This window comes from Botryllus schlosseri, chromosome 4, assembly GCF_051294905.1.
Source record: "Botryllus schlosseri isolate E-star chromosome 4, Bs_hap1, whole genome shotgun sequence".
NCBI lineage: Eukaryota > Metazoa > Chordata > Ascidiacea > Stolidobranchia > Styelidae > Botryllus > Botryllus schlosseri.
The window spans coordinates 6886990-6907152 of NC_137239.1; the positions used below are offsets into that span (position 1 = coordinate 6886990).

The 20163-nt window shown below is 40.2% G+C and overlaps 2 protein-coding genes and 1 long non-coding RNA gene across 3 annotated transcripts in view; all 3 read left to right on the forward strand.

Moving 5' to 3' along the window:
• Window positions 1-20163, forward strand: part of LOC145436951 (uncharacterized) — a 300821-nt gene that overhangs the window by 238540 nt on the left and 42118 nt on the right. The window lies entirely within an intron of this gene.
• Window positions 7450-20163, forward strand: LOC145436948 (histidine ammonia-lyase-like). The gene is made up of 8 exons (XM_080314139.1): window positions 7450-7717; window positions 7783-7971; window positions 8501-8743; window positions 9126-9265; window positions 9335-9479; window positions 9577-9767; window positions 10382-10521; window positions 19792-20163. Exons 1-8 carry the CDS (start codon window positions 7465-7467, stop codon window positions 19892-19894), a joined length of 1404 nt encoding a protein of 467 aa, XP_080170265.1. The 5' UTR covers window positions 7450-7464; the 3' UTR covers window positions 19895-20163.
• On the forward strand, window positions 12168-18059 carry LOC145437935 (uncharacterized). The gene is made up of 6 exons (XM_080315307.1): window positions 12168-12455; window positions 13957-14507; window positions 15911-16013; window positions 16712-16777; window positions 17123-17194; window positions 17877-18059. Exons 2-6 carry the CDS (start codon window positions 14485-14487, stop codon window positions 18057-18059), a joined length of 447 nt encoding a protein of 148 aa, XP_080171433.1. The 5' UTR covers window positions 12168-12455; window positions 13957-14484.

Here is a 20163-nt window from a genome sequence, read left to right on the forward strand (position 1 = left end):
CCGCGGGCCGCACTTTGCCCAGGTCTGATCTAGGGGCTATAAAAATATATCAAAAGCATCAATCCAGCAATTGCAGATTACAGTTCACGAAGCACAATTTCTCGGCCTTTTCTCCAAGGAGTGAACTTCTGTGGTCTTCCATAAATGATGTATTTCGTACTAAGCACAGTGAGAAGTCTTTCACTTGGTACCATAGTTAGTTGCACAGCAATAATCGGAAATCTTTCTTCATTTCGGTTCCACCGCTCCATTGCAGGTGATCTTTCCCTCAATGGCTTCACCAAATATTGATGTTGATATTAATATTGATATTCTTCTTGCAGTGCACCTGGAGCCTTCAGCACATCATTAACAAAAAGCTGAAGAGAATGTGCAAACAAAGTCAAATTGTCCAGCATTTCAACAATTGATCAATATTTTACGCTCTTTTGACAGAATTGGCCAATGCCATCATGGAATCAAAAATTTTCGTATCAACTATCGGCTTTACTCCACGTTTGCTTGGTTTTCTTGCCCTCTATGCTCGCATATTTCCTATCATGGTGGCCTGGCCCCGCGGGCCGCGGCAGGCCTCAGTCAGACGACTTCATACATTACTGGTATAATTAGCTCTGTTGGTACCGAACCAATAGCACTATCTTCGGAGAAATGTTTCGACGCGACGCTTTTCTCTATCATCACGAGGGTCAGTCCAGCATGATTGAAGTTCTCATTTCTCTTACTGATTGAAATCTTATGCAGACAACTATCCATCCAGCTGCTCTGTCTATAGATAACTAACCTACGGATAGATATGCAACACGTGAGTCACGGTCGAGTGATGCGACCATGGCATTTTTGTTGTCGCTTCATAGCATGAAACGGGAGCGTGATTGCTAATACCATAGATGACGACCCTAGCGCTCAAATTAGACAAAGTTGATCTTATTTGAAAGCTGCAGTCGCGCTGATTCTGATAATATACAATAAGCTTTTATCAAGGCAATGGAACCACCCCGAAATAGCCTTCAAAGTCTGAAAATCGGCATTCTTCTAAACAATCGCCACCACGCACGGAACGTTGCTATGGTCATAGATATATATCATAGATCAGTACGTCATTTGGCCCAGTTGGGTAGCTTTTCTTACGGATCTCAGCAAGTCTGGCCATGTCTCAACCAGAGTTGGATCAATTGCAATATTTTAATTCAATTACAATTATATTACAATTACAATACTCAATGCTAAAAATATCAAATAACAATTACTTTTAAACATGTAATTAATAACAATTTCAATTACAATTACAATTACTTATAAACATGTAATTGATTCAGTAAAGAGGTGTTCTCTGACAACCGCAGCGACGTAATTAGCAACAATCTTAAGCTATTCATGTTTCATTCCGGATATGTAGAATACCCTTTAATTAAAAAAACTCGAACTTTATCGAACTATTCCTAATCATGAGTACTAAAAACTACAAGCACAGAAAAATGTTTCAAGCGACTGTTAAGAACCAAAGGCTTGAGTGACTAACAGCGAATAGGCTACAAGACAGTCAATGAAATGTAATCAGACGATCAGGCTTCTCAGAGCTGGCCCACTGGTTCTCTAACTTTTTAGACACGCCCCCTTTATGACAGTGAATATTTCGTGCCCCCTTATCGTCATAGCACACAATGAAACCAGAAAGTTAGCAATCCTTACGTAGGCCTATGGTTTGATGGTATGGAAGGTTCTGACTGTTGATGAGAGAATTCTGCAATACGAAATTCAGACTCTATACACCGAGCAGTAACCATAAATCGGAGGAAATCGGGCCAAGCGCGGATAAGATTTCAGTTCACTGGAGCATCGCGACCCGTTCAGATGCTTTCACACCGCCCAAGGGGGCACGCCCCCAGTTTGAGAACCACTGATTCAGCCTATATTGTAATTCACAAAGTTTTCTGTTGCTACTGAAGTATGGGAAACAGTTTAGCGTGACTGAATTATCTAGTTATAACGCAGCACGCATAGAGAATCGATGCAAATTGGCTAATTATTACATGTCGTGACTGTTTACTAAGGCGTTAAGGCCGCTCGTCGTCATCCTGGTTCGTACCGGATTTTCACTGGTGCGACCAATAAATGATTGATTAAATGACTATTTTATGTTGTGATTGTCAGGTTTCCATGAAAATGTAATTTAGATTGTAATTGAGCAAAATTTTCATCAAATTACAATTACACAAAATAGAAATGCTTCAATTACAATTAAAATTTAAATTACATGAAAAAATCTAATTAATTATATTCAGCTCAATTACAAATTACAATCGATCCAACTCTGGTCTCAACAGCTTCTATCCCTCACAAAACCTTGGATAATGCACAGGTTAACGGCAAGTATGCAAATGTGAGTGTTATCGCGATCACAGTGCTATTTGTATAGGCATGGATTGTATAGGATGCGGATTCTGCGACAGCAAATGTTACAATATAGTAACTCGACTACACGCAATTCCTCAGAATATGAATCATAAGGAATACCACCATGCGACTTTGGCGAGTCACGTATCGTTAACATAGGGAATCGGGATTAAGAATATTACCAATCACTGATTATCGAGTTGCAAAACAGAAATACCCTGTTTCGATTTCTCATCATTGTGTCGCAGCCGAAACTATAAATCACAGTAGCCTACTGCATAGCAAGGTCACTCCCTCTGTAATAGGTTATATGCAGTTAACAGAAAACAGATGCTAATTGAATACGGGCCACGGGTATCTCGAGAGAAGAATCCTTGGTTCCGTGTAGTAGGCCTACTGTAAACCCATATCTGTACCGACCATATCAACAGAGCTGCTCAAAGATATTGGCCGACTTTTATCACATTCTCCGGGTGATTGTATTCAGGGAACTCCTGACCTCTCGCCAATTCAGCTTAGACCAGCGGTTCTCAACCTTTTTGGACATGCGCCCCCATTGGGGATGGTTCAAAATATTGCGCCCCCTTATCCCTCCTCACTACACTTTTCGTCATTTCAAAAAGAGAACTTCTTCTAATACAGAGTTTGGCAAACTTTTTGCCGATCACTGCCCATTTCGATTACTTATGTAGCCTGAGGCCGCATTCCAGGGCATAGCCGTAATGAACTGACTGGACGCGAAATACATATGTTAATCTGTCCATACCCATTGCCGGTGCACTACGGAGTCGGAACGATTAAGAAAAGCCTTTTTTGTACGTACCGAAATCGCGAGTCGCAATTTTATGAATAGATGCTGGGATTGCATATTGTCGCGCCGAGCGACACCGGGCAACTTGCCCGGTTTAGGGTAGAGTTTGTGAGAATGACCCTGACTTCGACTCCGACTCCAACTTCTCTATCATGAAAACATTTGCTTTCAAAGAATTTTCACTCGAATTTTTATCTGCCATTAATCACTGTTATTGTTAACAGATCAGGTGTGGCCAGCCCGCGACACGCAGGCCAAATTTGGCACACGAGAAGGTCTGATGTGGCCTGCGAAGTAATTTTCGAAATTATTTATGACATCAAGTACAATTGCAAGGCCAACCAAAATTTGATTAGCATAACCGCGAAATTTGATGATGACTAAAACAGCAGTTCTGACGCATTGACCTATCCAGGGGCCAGCCACATTTATCCCAGATTTTCGTCTATTACCATAAAGTAGAATATTTCATAGCAGATCTATTTTGATTTGAAATTTTTCTCGGTAGTTCGCATGATTCATTGTCACTAGATTTCTTGCATTCAGTATTTGGGCCTCCTTCTGAAAATTATAAATACATATTATTCACAGAATTGAGTCTAACTATATTCGCAATTAGGAGATAACGTGTCGTCCAACATGCGGCTTCGCTCGTGCACTCGCAGCGAGATCGTCGAAAAAACATTTGCACAAAATGATAGAGGCATGCTCACTGATACAGTCGATTTTGCTATGTCTAAACGTTGAATAATCCTGTCCTTGCCAAATGAGCCGAGTGGTATACAGATGCGACCCCCACTGTATGTAAGCAACATATTTATTGATATAATTCAGTAATTATCTTGCAAACAAATTTCGCGATTTGTGCGACCAGGGCCTGATTGTGCACTGCACAGTTGCATGACAGTTTGTTATCAATTTTAGAGCGGATTAATATAAGTCTTGGTTGCAATGTTACCTAATTCGGTTCGCTCCTATCGGACGACTAAAAAAGGTTATCAACATTCCAGATGCCCGCGCAATGGTTTGTAAATCACATGTGTCCCTTTGGCCGAAAAAGTTGTCCACCCCTGATATAGATAAAATTAGACATGTCTTGCAAATTACAACTCAGTGGCACAGGAGAAGAAAATCGCAATATGCGTTTTCGCGATGCAGTCAAAATTGATACAATTTCGGGAATCATACCATGATACTAGAGCAAATGCATCGGGTAGTTTTGTACAATTGTTAAAATGATGTAAATATGACCAAACGATGCTTCACACTTGACAAAATTAAAAAATATTGTAGTGGAGCTTAGCTGTTTGAGTCGAACAAAGACTGCAAGTCCCAATCCTTGAATACTTGATAAAGTACATGTAGACTAGACATAGGTATGGTCTTTGACTACTTAACTAAATTCCATTTATGACCAATGTTTATCAGTAGTAAGAGTGTGTGTGCTTGTAATCAGGATAGTGTGCCATGACAAGATTAGTAAGTTCAACCTCTTTATTAGATGCTGACTCTACACAAGAGCTACACTTGGATATTTTATTTGCATTTTTATCATACAGGATTGGATATCTGCCATATTTGAATGATTCATACATTTCAGGGTATTAGAGAGGTCATGTTGTAAAAACTTGAAAAAGGAAGGATATTTAGCAAATCCGTCTTTTATGTTAATTTCAAAGTGGATAATTCGAGCTGTGCCACAATGAAACAATTTAGCATTGCCACCATACATGGGGTGATTACTTCATGAATGTAATCGATTGCGATTACGATTACTTCGGAATCACGCGATTACGATTACGATTAAGATTACAGCAAAATCAGAAAGTAGTCGATTACGATTACGATTACATTGGAAAAGCAATCACGATTACTCACGATTACATTTATCTTGCTACTTGGAACCAATCTTAGAAGATATATTAGAAGACAATTTAAGGATTGCGATTAGAAGGCAATGTGATAACAACTTTCTTTATAGATGATACGTTATTTGCTTGTTACGTCATAATATGTCCATTGTTCAACTTAGGAGATGATTTATCGCACCACCAATTTGCATTCTTGCCACATGCGTAGCTGCCGCACCCCAAACTTTCCAATAGGGTGGGAAGCGAGCTCGACGGGGACCAAGTATTTCGTAAATCAACATAAATTATAGAGTATCTTTTGACAGATTTAATTAACTTGAAAATTCTCTCCGAGCTTCGCGATTTAATGTCTTCAGATAGCTTGACTTTGATATGCATAAGTCTCCTCCAAAGAAAAAAGCATGCCTGATTTAAAGAAATACTCATTTCGGTGCCGGTCATTACCGCGCCACGACACATCAAAAGACATATGCAGTTTCGACCAGCATGCGACTTCATGAAGTGTGCCCTCAAAGAAAGACCTAAACCGAAACTTTAGTTATGTGTCCATTGTCAATAGCCGCACTGGATGGGCGTGACGAATAGTCCTGTCCGTCCAATCTGAGCCCCACAATACGAATGCCACGCGGGACCCCCCACAGAGGAATAAAGACATGACAATTTGTGTGTGCCGTGTCTCACGAAAGTTTTAGTCTGATACGTTTTGACGACTATACAATATTTCGTGATTATATACTAGACGGGAGGTTACGAATTTATACCTACATACAGTAAAGTAATTATAACAATAATGTTATGTGATGTTACGTGCTCCCAGCTCTAACGGTAAAAGTGACCATCGGGGGCTGTGTGAGGATTATAAATGAATAGTAATGCAATGCAATTACCAATATCGCTGAAGAAATTCAGTCATCAACCTGAAAATTGACCACTCTATCGGGCCCAAGACCAACGTTTGTGGTAGGGGACGAAATCTTATTTTGGTCCTGATTCTAGCTACAACTCACGCTAACATCATGTATAAACGGATGGCTATGGCGGCAGGCCCAAATGTTGAGTAAAGAATTGCGAAATAACGATTGGCGCTCGTTTCAAGTAGAGTCATACGAGAAAAAGATAAAGTGAACATAAAATTCTGCCTTCCACTTAATACAGACACTGCAAGCTAACGTTACGAAAAACGGCAAATAATGGCCCGGTGATGATATATATCAGCAGCTGTTAGTTTTAATACTTATTTGTGGAAATCATAATGTTTCATTTGACGAGTACGAAATTTCAAATCGTTGTCCTGTGTACTTATAGGTACGTACAAAGGCCTACTGCTCGCCAAGCAATAACGATCAAGCTGCGTTTAACTAAGCATAACCAAACATCAATACATGAGTTACTATTTGAAACTAGACAGAGTGGTGATTATTATCCTGCTGCGGGGTAGTGGCGTCTGGAGTGCATTGATAACCCGATATTCAGCATGGCGGGTGTTCTTACAATTACACTACAGTGTACGTACAATGTACATCGAATATCTATTTACTACGTGTGGATACTTCTTACGCAAAAACGAGAAAAGCTAATACTTCTGACGTAATAATGAGCAGTGGTGTTCGAAAATCAGACGTTGATGCTATCAATGAACCTGGCATAATATCTCCTCCTTGATCATGTTCACGAATGTTCAGTTTATGTCATAGTCCTCGTACAAATAAAAAGTAATCGCTATTTATCAAAGAAATCGATCAGATATGCGAAGTAGTCGATTACGATTACGATTACTTCGGACGCATCTGGCGCGAAGAATACAGCTGTGACTTTTCGCAGATGTATGCTGACGTCACAACAAAATTGGCATCATAATCTGTAAGATCGATCCATCTTATCCTGGCTATGCTATGATGATTCTATAGTAGAGGGTGTCTGAAACTACGGTCCATGGCTCCCTTGATACATTTTCGAAGAATTTATGAAGGTTCAAACTACAACTATATGGCTACATTGTCCATTTGTCGTTTTTGCGCTCAGCATAGGCCACAAGCGATAGTGACCAACACTTTTTAGTATTCAGGTATAGTTTCGGGCATTAGCAAAATACCAGATAAGAAATTTGAGGCCTTGTATAGGACTGGAATGATGTGCTGAGTTTTTCTTAGTAAACCCTCGTTGTGCAGTCCAATACCGAAAGAACCTTAGGCGTTCGCGCTTAAAAAGGTTAAGAAACACTAGGCTACTATAGCAGTAGGCTTATAATACTCGTGTTTAGTAACCCTGAACGATTATGGTTCCTTGGTACATATGGACGCTGACTCCCAAGAAGCTCGCTGCCAACATGAACTTGAACCGAACGTTGTCACCATCCCTAGTGTTTAGCATCAGTGAAATCTAGAATTAATGTCACAAAATTACGTTTCAGTCGTGTACGGAATCAACACTGGTTTCGGAAGCTTCGCTCGTACGCCAGTCTACGAAAATCAGCTTGAAGAATTACAAAGAAATTTGATCACTTCTCACGCATGCGGGGTAGGAGATCCATTACCGCCAGCCCGAGTAAGGATGATGCTGGCCGTACGCATCAACATTCTCTGTAAAGGATACAGCGGCATATCACTGAAAAATCTACAGATTATGGTCGATGCATACAACAGTGAGCTATCACTTGTAAGATTAATCTTCCCATTTCGTTTCTATCTATCATCACGTATGTAACAGAATCGTGCTTGCCCTATGTACCGGAAAAGGGAACGGTTGGCGCAAGCGGGGACTTGGCACCATTAGCTCATATTGCTTTGGGACTTACTGGAGAAGGACGTACGTGGTCACCGGAAAGTGGGTGGTCCGATGCCAGTCTAGTGCTGGCTTCTCACGATATAGAACCCTTAGTTCTATTGCCTAAGGAAGGTAATGAACTTTTATTGTCCGACAGCCCATTGGTATTAATAGCTAGTTCGTGTATAAGAACTTGGAAATTGCATTTAGCACAGCATACATTCCAAATTCGAAGCCTCTATTGTGGTGTCTGTTATTAACTTATAAGTTAGCGCCGCCAAGTAATGGAGTTAAAACAGATTGTAAAAAAGGGAAACCAATATAGCAAAGTATATTACGTAACAGTCAGAATTACAGACCATGACATTCGCATTGTAACGATGGCAACAACAAACTAGCTCAGGAGTTATAATCAGACACCAGACGGCATACTCAATACAGAACACACGAATGTAAGTTTTGCCAGTTCTATTGAAAAACATTTGGTTTGCATAAACTGTGGGTTGGTCAACTGAATAATTATAATTATAAATAATATTCAAAAATTGGTGATTACAACAACTTGAAATGAAAGAAATATATCCACCTCTCGCTCAATGACAATGAAAATGCCACAGTAATCCTTTTCCGCACAAGAACGATTCAATCCTTTCTCATCAAGGTCTGGCGTTGATCAATGGCACTCAGTTCATCTCTTCGATTGGTTCCGAAGCGGTGGAACGCGCAAACCTGATCGCCTTACAAGCCGACGTGGTAGCAGCGCTCACCGTAGAGGTCTTGCGAGGAACAGCAACAGCTTTCGACGAAAGAATCCACATTGCAAGGCCGCATAAAGGACAGAACCAGGTCGCTAAAAGACTGCGCACCTTGCTACAATACAAAGGCAAACGATCTGAAATTACAGGTACGTAAATTAAGAACCTCATTATTGACATCGCGGCTTAATCAATAGCAAATAAGTCTGTAGCAATAGTTTATCCTCTCATGCGATTACGACCACTCTGATCCCATGGAATAGGTGAAGATTGATTTACCACTATATTAGAGAGGCTACTAATCGCTTTAAGACTTGTAATTGATATTTTGCAGAAGTTATTTCATTATATCTCGAATGACTTTCATCCAGGAGAAATTTTGCAATCTTATAAACATTTGATAAGCATTATTCATTCTTTTTGGTAAGACTACCCTGACAATTAGCGGCAGTGGCCTTTGGCTGAAACTACATCGTGCAATGCGTATTGTTATTGGCGTGGCAATGGACTTCCGTTTGTTGTTGCGTACAGAGAGTCACAAAACATGCAATTGCGTTCAAGATTCGTACACGCTGCGTTGCTGCCCGCAGGTTCATGGGATTATTCATGACACCATCCAATTTGTACGAGATATTCTTGATGTCGAGTTGAATAGCGCAACCGACAATCCGGTATGATAACTTGATGATCTATTCACAATGTCGGGTATATTGCAGCCGTTATTCATTACTATCTCACAGATGATAATGACAGACCAGCGAGAAGCTCTATCGGGTGGGAATTTTCATGGCGAATATCCCGCGAAGGCCTTGGATTATTTGGCTATCGGGATACATGAAATAGCTTCGATCAGCGAAAGGCGGATCGAAAGACTGTGCAATCATTGTAAGTGTGTCGTATTCCAATCCTGTTGAAGAGACGTATGGATATCACATCGAGGTCATCGACACCATCGGTTTTATGTTGACCTTTTTTTCTGTAGCACTTAGTGATCTGCCTGCGTTTTTGGTCAAAAACGGCGGACTCAACTCGGGATTTATGATAGCCCACGTAACTGCTGCGTCGTTGGTGTCGGAAAATAAGGGATTGTGTCACCCTTCCTCTATTGACTCGCTTTCTACCAGCGCCGCACAAGAAGATCACGTATCCATGGGCGGCTGGGCCGCAAGGAAGGTGAGCGTGTCAGCTGCCATTGTGACTTACAGTCAGGGATGCTAAAAGCATCCGCGTTTATACTCAAGTGAAAGTAGAAGTAACGTCTCTACTCAGGTACAAGTATAAGTAGCTATTTTCAAAACAAGTCAAAACTATTTCAAGAGAAAGTAGAAAATGAAACCTCCAAGAACTCATGTAAGTGGGGTCGAACATAGATTTGATTTAGGATTCGCATGCTTTATGTATAATTGATCGGAGGGGATGATTCCGAAATTGTGATATGTATCGTCGTGGCTAAAGCAAAATGGGTAATGTCTCTACAAATAGGTGCAATCTCACAATATCTAATAAGAGACAGCATCTGTTTTTAGCGATATTCTTCCCTCATGAATGTGATATAAACTTAGGCTATATAACTGATTCGTACTTTTCAGAAGCAAGATTCCAAAGGTTAAGTAGGCTACTTCTGCCTGAAAACTGTTCATAGAATTGCATGCATAACGACTCGAAAAATTGGTATAGGTAGTCAATCCCAATTCTGTACCCCGAAAAGTATAGAAATGTTTCATTAATGACCAGTTTAGATCATACAGTATGCATATCGGTACGCTAACATGTGAATACTAATTCAGGCGTTGAGAGTTGTGGAACACGTCGAACACGTTGTGGCCATTGAATTGCTGTGTGCCTGTCAAGCCCTCGACTTCCACAGGCCCCTGAGATCAACTGATGCGCTGGAGCAAGTTTACAAAGTCCTCCGAAAGAGGGTTCCGTAAGATCATGTTTTCCATATTGGTTTTCCAGAATGGCTATTTCAAATGGCACGAATCAAGCAATTTCATTTCTACACGAAGTGCGGGATGGAAACTTTATGCACGCTGCCATCCGTAGCTGTCTGCTCGATCGCTTCGCTACCCATGGCTCGATTTCCGTTTGAAGTTTCCCAGAAATCACGAGCCTCTAACCATCCCACCTTCGCTGCCGCGGTAATTCGAGTTGAAAACCATAACGGCCAATAGCATTGGGGGGTGTAGTCTGCGTTGTTGATATAGCACAATTTAGTCAAAACACATGAAAGTATGTCAATGCACGGTTGCCATTTAAGGTGCGAATCGGGTTCACGTTTTGACGATCCGCATCTGCGCTTTTTCGTAAACCTGGCTCTAAATCAGTTGTTCTTAGACGTTAGGAACCTTCGGAACACTTACGGTAGTCTGAAAGCCTTTCCGAATTCCGAATTGTGGCTGGGTAACAAAAACAAGAAGTATACCTCTCTACACTGTAAAAAATAACCGTGGGTTTTGGGGTGGAATAGGAGTGGATAGGAATTATCCACCGTAACGTAGGGGTGTACCTTTTTGCTCCACCCCGTTTTAGAGTGAAATAGGCGTGGATTGTTGCTCCTACCCATGCATTACGGTGGATGACATCCTGCCACCCTGGATTAAGCAAGATACGGCGACCCCACCGCTGATCAATTGAGGAGACAAATATGTTTCCGCTGTGATCATTCCAATCACCTGTGGTGTATAGGCTATGAACGCGCGAGATGCTTGCACGGCGTTGATGTCGCGAGATTGAATGCATATGGGCTCAAAGTCTCTGCTGGTGCAAATCAACATATCATTTATCGAGAGAGAATAGGGGTATTCAGTTTCGTCTGCACCATCGAGGTGCTTTTGACGACGGAGATGCGACACTAATAGTCATCCAGTCAGCACCCCCGCTTTTTTTTTTCTCCTCCATGCTATCCGTGGATGCTGAGCGTCTAGCAGGATAGCGGCGGATACCAGTTTTCGAGTCTTTGGTCTCACACGGCCGGGGATCGAACCCACGACATACCGATCAAGTTGCCGGACGCATAACCATTACACTATCTTGCTCGGTAAAGAGCGGGAGAGCGGGATTGATAGAATATTCATCGGTCAGCCGTGCAAATCAGCACTGTTAAAGAGGAATTGAATGAGTTAAGGGAAGATATAATAGTTTGTTCATTTCAAAATTTAGCAGTGAGCTTATATCAGGAAATCGCAACATCGTTTTTGTTTTAAACTCGCAAACTTATACAATAAAATTTAGGCGATATACCGATCTACCGTATAAAGTTTGATCTAAAATTCTAATATCGTTGTGCACGGTATCGAGATAATATGATTCAAAATTACCGTAATGCAACGCCTCAGTGATTTGCGCGGCGATCCCACGAAATCAGCTGTGTTTCCGCGGGAACCAAATTAAAGCGGCAAACACCTTTCAACCACCGAGTTTTATAAACACAGATGAGCTAATGGTTCGACTTACATCTTACCATCATATTCGATCAACTTCTACTCTGAACTCAATAATGATAGTTATAATATTCATAGGAAGTGGCACGCACATAAAGCGAAGATACTAATATCTGATGCTGATTGATCAACCGGGTCGGTTACGCTTTAGTGACTCAGAAATCGAGGATCGAAAGCGAGAAGCGGAAGGGGAAAGATGGCGAATATGTCTTGCAGTCTTACTATGATGCGAATTTCTTATCCTCACTGCACAGGGCAATAGTTGTACGCTTTAGAATATGATTCCTGTTCATCCTGTTAAGGGATGCGTTATGAACGCATTCTATTCTCGCTGGCCTATACCGGTTACGATATTTGCTCTATTGTTTCTGACGGTCGGACGGCATATTGGATATTACGTTACGTGAAGAAATTGAAGGTGAGACGATAATGCACTCATAAGTGTATTTTGCATGCTTCTAATTTGCCTTTTCAAATTTGCATGCTTGAGATACAGTCATTGAGTCAGATTTGTTCGGTTGAATTATATAGTTGATAACAAGAAGTTACTGCAATTCAATGTCATTTTCTAGTATGAAACCATGCTGGTATATTTTAAAGCAGAGCGAACGTTTGTAGTTGTATAATTGTATATCTGACTCCAAGATGTATTATTGACTCCAAGAAGGTTGCGTTTACAATTCGCTGCGTGTTTCTTCTTCCGTTCGACGACCGGCGTACACGCCGTAAGACCTTGTTGGCTGACGTACCACCAAGCCTGTCTATTGCACACGTATTCGATGGATCACACTGACGAATATATTTTGTTTCCGTCTCCCCGGCTTGTAACTTTATTGAATATCACGTACGGTTCAAAATGCAATATATTTCCACCCAACCAGCGAAATACTTATGAATGTCTATCGACTTCCTAACCAGCTAATACTCATGAATGTATATCGACTTCCGAATCAGCTAATAATCATGAATGTATATCAACTTCCGAACCAGCTAATAATCATGAATGTATACATCAATGTCTCTACGTGGTATTACATGCACCAAACATCGTACGATTTATACTTCTTATCTATCATTCATACGACAAATAAACGACTCACAAATGTCTCATCGGGTCTCAATTCAGGGAATTACGTACGGTTTACCAACTCCCTATTGACTATTATTAAAATGGCATTATACCAATATATTTCGTTAAATATATCCAGTATGGAATTGGTGTCGGAAGCACACTTGATTGGTCGTCTGGCAGGCTGAATATCACTATCATGAAAATTCGACTGGTTTACCAAGTCACCGTAAAAGCTATAAATTATATCTGCTCCAGCCATAGCGGTCACCACAGACCTTGGTAATGTAAATATCGTCATTTCTGCATGAGAGTGTGGGCATCGTGCTATTATATTTCATGTGTATGAATGCGAGTGCGCGCGATAAAATTATAAAACATAAATTGAAATTATATGTACGGTATTGAAATTATTTAAGCAATAAATGTGTTGGCAGACAGCCAAAAGATAGAACGTCTTGATCCGGACATGCTCTAGGTAAGAGTGATGCTTTTAAACTTACCATCATTAGAAAGAATGGTTAGTGCCTGTGGTACAGTTTGAGTTGAGGGGCCCTGCTCTCTAAATATTAAGTGGTCTCAAATTAATCAGTACAAAAATTTCACTCGCATCAGCTATTCCGTACAGAAAGCCACTGTAAAGAAATTGTAGCTAAAAGATAATTAAAACTATCTCCATTTCACACTAGCTGCCTAAATAAATGTACTATATTGTATCGAGGTTGCTTTGTTTTTATTGCTTCACCTGTTGCAAAAATGTTTGAGTTTCGGTTCCACACATTCAATCTCCTAATGAAATTTTAATTCCGGTTCAGTGCATATTTCAAAATTTGACTGCTTTGCTTTGTAGAAAGCTGTTTCGACTTATGTACCTGAGGACGAAGTAAGCGAGATCAACGCGGTTCGAAATATCCTGATCCTCCTACCCTGGTTGATAGAATGAAGCGGGCGTTGATATCCCGAGGAGACAAAATGCTGTAATGTTATGGGTATGTTCTTCTCTTTCTGCTATCTATGTATTTGTTCCAATATAGCTGTTGATTTTGAGAGAAGCCGTGATCTCTTCAAATATTTGTACCAAGTAGTTAATCTCTATCTATTAATTGCCTCTCATGATATATCGTATTCATTAGTCATGCTGAAATTGCATGACAATCGAAATCAGGCCATGCCTCAATACGTGCACCGTTTTTTATCTAAAGAAATACGTGCATATGAAGCGACACGTCGATGCACTCTTCGATATGCTGTGTCTTGTAATGAGTTAATGTTCATCTGCATGTATCAAGTGATGAACTTTGACTCAATAAGATATTTTGTGATTGTGTTTCAGCATCTCCAAATCTAGACCGGATTGTTTCTATGCCTACCATCCTGCATGAAAGATAATATGTTGATCAGGTACGTCAAATAATCTTTGTTTTTTTTTTTGAAAGGTTTACATTTGATTCTGATGGAATATAATTTAGAGAAGTGTTTTGCAACTTTTTTACCTAGCGGAGCGGTAAAACATTGAAACAAATTTGCATGGGAATGAATCACCATTGACATTTTATTGCCGCAACCGCAACCAATGGAATAAGTTCAATGTTGATTACTAAAATAGGTCTCCACTTTCACCTGGCTGCCAAATCAGCATATATGTATTTTGGCTGGAAATTGGGGCTATTCCATTACTTTCGTCGTTTGGCAGGTCTACTTATGGTGAGCGATACGACAACTTTTTGCGTCAATACTATATTCATATTGTGTCTGAAAAAAGCAATGCCTGGTCCATGCCTGATCATACCCTATATTTCATAAGCTGAATACTACATAGCAGTGGTCGGGAACCTATGGCTCTTTTGGGTATAAGATATGGCTCTTTACCAAATATTTATTTTTGTATTGAATTGATCAATATTGCAACGAGTTGTTGGTAAATTTTAATCATGGCCAAAATAATTATTCTCGTGGTAGTACAAGTCTTTGAGAGGTAAGGACAATGTCGTCTTCATGTTTGAGGGCTCGGACCCCCTCTTTTCAAAATCATCAAATTTAAGTAACTGTCACGCCGGTGGCCAATATCACTCGCGACTTCTATGTACCCGACTCGAAATCTTGAATTGCGCGATACGTTAAGTAATGAAAGAGCATAGCAGACACGGCGGCGCCCATTTCAAAACGCAGTTTTCAAATACGCATTGTCTTCCTGATCTACGTCACGGAATGAACTGTTGAGAATGTGACAATTAAAAATTCGAATTACAAACAACGCCATAGCTATCCACGTTCTTGATCGGTAAGTATAGCTCTGTGTAGTCGCGGCGATAAAATGTATACGTGTAACGCAACTTTATGTTGACGTCGAATACTTTGAGAAGTCAATAAGTATTTAGATTTTCGTAATCAGTGTGACAGTCACACTCGATTAATATCAGTTGTAAAAAATTCTAAGCTACATATGAATTGCGTTATCAAGGGTGAGGCTTGGCCCGTCTGTTCTATACCTCTCGTTTCGCCTTCCTTTCCGAACAATAAATACCAGATTTTACTGAGAAAATATGGCGCACACGAGGAATCCCATGCAGTGAGCTCGAATTAGTGCTGACATGACGTCATGAATTTTCAATTGTGACGTAACAGTTGATTGACATGCATAGCTCTTTGTTAGTTGGGATGGAAAAAAATAGGGCCAATATGGCTCTTCGGACAAAAAAGGTTCCCGACCACTGCTATATAGGCTAGGCTAGGCTAGTCTAGTCTAGTCGATATGTATGTTTGCGTGTATGTTTGACCCTTATTCTTTTTTGTTATATTAACAGACACCCAAGTATGGACCCTGTCATCTGCTTCAATATGGCGAATGAAGAGTGGGCAGTCAGTTTTGAAGCGGAACGCATGACACAAATACACAGCATTCATGAGGTATTGGCAGTGATGATATCAATTCATTGAGTATTCAACATGCTATTTTTTACCCAAAATTATAAAATCTCCGACTTTCATGTCAATTAATTTTCATAAGCCGTGATTTGCTCGGTATTGATTAGTCATCAAAATCAGATATGGCACCCATTTGAAACCTCCTTAGCAAACAAAGCACTTGCTCTATAGCAGGGGTGGCCAACCTTTTCAGCCAAATGGCCACATGAAATTGACGAACCGTTGCGCGGGCCACTTGAATGTTGATGTCATTTTTTTCATTGTCCGATAGGAGCAAACCAGATTAGGTAATGGTAATAATAGAACTTATAATCAAAATCAATAATAATTTGCCATGTGCTAGCTATTGACGTAGCCAGGAGCCAGACACGTTTTCGTAGATTTTATTTGTTAGTATATGACCATAAATTAGAATATTTCGCAGCGGATTTATTTGACTTGGGAATTTTTCTTAGCCCTTTGCGCGATTTATGGTCACTTGATTTCTTGCCCCTAATTTACAGAAACGAGTTCAACTATAGTGACACGCGCAATGGTTTGTTGGATTATTGTGGCCCTCTGGCCGAAAAGGCTGGTCGCCCCTGAACTATAGTAATTGAAAGATTACAGCAATGTCACTAGCTAATAAACTAGCTCCCCGCAGTAACTAACTCCTGACTTCAATATTGTATTTTTTACAGAATCTCAGATGGTCGCTACCGGCCGTTTTTCATGAAGAGTATTGCCACTTCCTATTCATTGATCAGGTACGAAGCTCATCAATGTTATTAGCCTATGAATCGATTATCAACTCCACTATGTAAATTATGCACCATTGGTATTTTATTGCCGCAACTAATATAATTCGTTCAATGTTGGCGACTAAGAAAAGATCGCCACTTTCACCTGGCTGCCAAATCTGCATATTTTATTCCAGCTGTACCAAGGTTTAATTTTTTTTCCAAAATCCGTTGTTGCTCTGATATTTTGACTGACTCTCCATTTATGTGTCACAAATACATTGACCGCAACCAATGTGATCAAAGTTATGTTGTCATCAACTAGTAAACTTTTGCTCCCCGCAGTACCCAATTTTATTATTGTATTTCTAGATTGGATGGTCGCACTTCGCAGTACCCGCCGTTTTTCACGAAAAGTATGACCACTTCCTATTGATTGATCGGGTACGAAGTTCATCAATGTTAAATTAGCATGTGAATCTATTATCAATTATCCTATGTAAATTACGCACCATTGGTATTTTTTGCCGCAACTAACATAATTATCAATGTTGGTGACAAAAAAAGATTGCAACTTTGACCTGGCTGCATAATCTGCTTAGTTTGTTCCAGCGATTCCCAAACTGTGTGTCGCGGATTTTGAACAAAAAACATGGTATAATATTGAGTATAAGCAAAATGTTCACACAAACCTGAACCTTTCAGGGTTCTTACCATCCCTTTCTTCACGTTATTCTGTTGATATAAGCTCTGAGAGTTTTACTAGTAATGAAGCGAAACTGCCTCGTGATTTTCCGAATTTAAAAAAATACAAATTAGGTCATCAACTATTTTGAGGCTTCGCGAACCCCCTGAAAATGCTTTGCGGACCCCCGGTTGGTAATGATACATCCAACTTCTAAAATGCAACTTGACTTGAATTCTGACTTGACTCGAGTTACTTGAGACATATTCATACATCTTGCTTCGAAAAGGCAACTTGACTTGAATTCTGACTTGACTCGAGTCAAAATGACTCGTCACTCGAAGGTAGTGGCTTGATCCCAACACTGCTGATAGCTAGAAGTATGTGTCTGTGTGATGTGCTGTGTAGATTTGTCCTAATTCTTTTTTGATATAATAACAGACACCCAAACACGGAAATGGATACCCTGTCATTTGTTTTGATACAACGAATGAAGAGTGGACAGTCGGCTTTGAAGGGCAACGCATGACACAAATACGCAGCTTTCATCAGGCATTGGCGGTGATGATATCAATTCATTGGGTTCATCACTTTCATGTCGATTTTTCTCGCTCGCGTGCCTAATTTAAAGGCCAGTGGTGCTGTTCGCACCAAACTTCGCGAGATTAGTGACTAATTTGCAAATGAGTTGCCTGAAATAATGACGATGTTTGGTAATTTATGTCAGCATGCGAGGCATAATGAACACTTCAATAAACATCACAAAACCGATATGGTATATAAGAGTGCAGCAGGAATAGGCGTTTGAGAAAGATATGGGTTGGTATTGGTAACCGGAGATTGAGCGTTTGATGAAGATTTTCGGGCAGGATATAGGTTGTTATGCCTTGGATTTACTTTTGTAAATCATATCCCAAGGTTGATATATCCGGATAGGTAAGGGTTATATCCGGATAGGGGTGGTTAGACCAGTCTACCCTGTGGCGTGGTTGGACCAGTCTACCCTGTGGCGTGGTTTGACCAGTCTACCCTGTGGCGTGGGTAGACCAGTCCACCCTACCCTTCTGATCATGGGGTGGCATTTTGAACCACCTCTAGGGGTGGGCCCAGTTTTTACAGTGTATATACCCATAATTATACTACAAATCTATAGTACAGGGCTCGGGTACATATGGCTCACGATCTATATATGTCTCTTTTGATGATGAAGTATGGCTCTTTGATAAATTTCTAATTTGGTACTTCATTGACATCTTATTTATCAATATTTCCTTAGTTTCTTAGTAAATTCTGATAATGGCTGTAATCATTGTTCTGGCTGTAGATAATACAATTCTTTATGATGTCAAAACATTACCGCATTCGGGGGGTTTAGATACTCAAAAGCCCCTATAAAAGTATTTCGTATGCTAAATATTTGCTGCTGATAATAGCTCATTATGAGTCCAATGTATTGTTTCTGGGCAAATACGCTACCTGTTGTTTGTTGTTTACTGTTTACAGTTCTCTAAAATTTTTGGTTGCGGGTAAACTGTTCACTTAATTGCCTTAAACTTCGAAAAATATCATATGGCTCTAACGAAAATAAAATTAAAAATGAGAAGCTTGCAAAAGTTTCCCGACCCCCTGTAGCTAAGCTAGATTTTTCCATGTCCAACGTCCATCTTTCAGTGTTCCGCATTCTCAAATGTCGGGTAACCGGTTTGATTGGTGCGGGAGTCATGATATCATATCCGTATACAAACCGCCAATATGGTACACACAACGAATCCCGTGTAGTAAACTTCAATTTCGTACCACCATGATGTCACGAATCTTCAATTTTGACATAACAGTAAATTGAAATCCTTGTATTGCTCTTTCGGAATTATGATTGAAAATATAGGGTCAATATGCCTCTTCGTACGAAAAAGGTTTCCGACCCCTGATCTAGTAGATTACTATTGTTTATAAGTTTCATACAATACGAAACAATAATCATTATTTACTGCAAATCAACGTGACCTCTAATGTTACCTTTTAAGAGGTATCATTTCAGAAATGTGAGGCTTCACCTTGGAAAGTGTCATCGTATTGCTCGATCGAAACGCAGCGGCGTGGTACCAATTACTTAATTATAAATGTGTTTATAAATACTTCAGATAGCATTGGCATTGCACACGACGTGCCACCACAACAATCTTGATTCGACCACTAAATCGGGTCTAATTACCTGCAATGTATTCTTATGTATGAGCTGAGTATGTGCCCATGTCGTGAAATACATAAATGGGTTACTCGGCATAACCTGTATGAATCCCACGTCTCATTTTGTGCTTATTCTTCGCGAGTGCAACTTTTATTTTAATCTGCTCAGGTATTACGACAAAGACCGCATCATGAATGTGGACATAGAGGCCGCCACGAAGTTACTCCGAGACGGAAAGATCTGGAATGCTGTTGCTCATTATCTTGAATAGCATTTCCTATTATGCCGTGCCAACAAAAAAATAATACCACACGGGTGTTATGGTGATAAGCTGAAGATTTATGTCCAACTGTGTTTGCATATGATTCAAACTCGCTTAGTAATGTATAGTTTGAAGCGATTTCTTTAAAGTATTGGGTTCTGCTCTCGCCTGATTTTATTGATGACTGTACAAGACAGTATTTCATGTGCAGCTTCTAAAAATGTATTTATGTCATATCAGGCAACACGTCAGCCTGCCCTAAAATTTCACAGCACTGC

Coding starts and splice junctions, on each gene's coding strand:
- LOC145436948 (XM_080314139.1), top strand. CDS start 7,465: ATGTCACAAAATTACGTTTCAGTCGTGTACGGAATCAACACTGGTTTC. Junction 7,972..8,500: donor AGTTCTATTGCCTAAGGAAG/GTAATGAACTTT, acceptor TTTCTCATCAAG/GTCTGGCGTTGATCAATGGC. Junction 8,744..9,125: donor CAAACGATCTGAAATTACAG/GTACGTAAATTA, acceptor TGTTGCGTACAG/AGAGTCACAAAACATGCAAT.
- LOC145437935 (XM_080315307.1), top strand. CDS start 14,485: ATGAAAGATAATATGTTGATCAG. Junction 14,508..15,910: donor AAAGATAATATGTTGATCAG/GTACGTCAAATA, acceptor TTATATTAACAG/ACACCCAAGTATGGACCCTG. Junction 16,014..16,711: donor AAATACACAGCATTCATGAG/GTATTGGCAGTG, acceptor TATTTTTTACAG/AATCTCAGATGGTCGCTACC.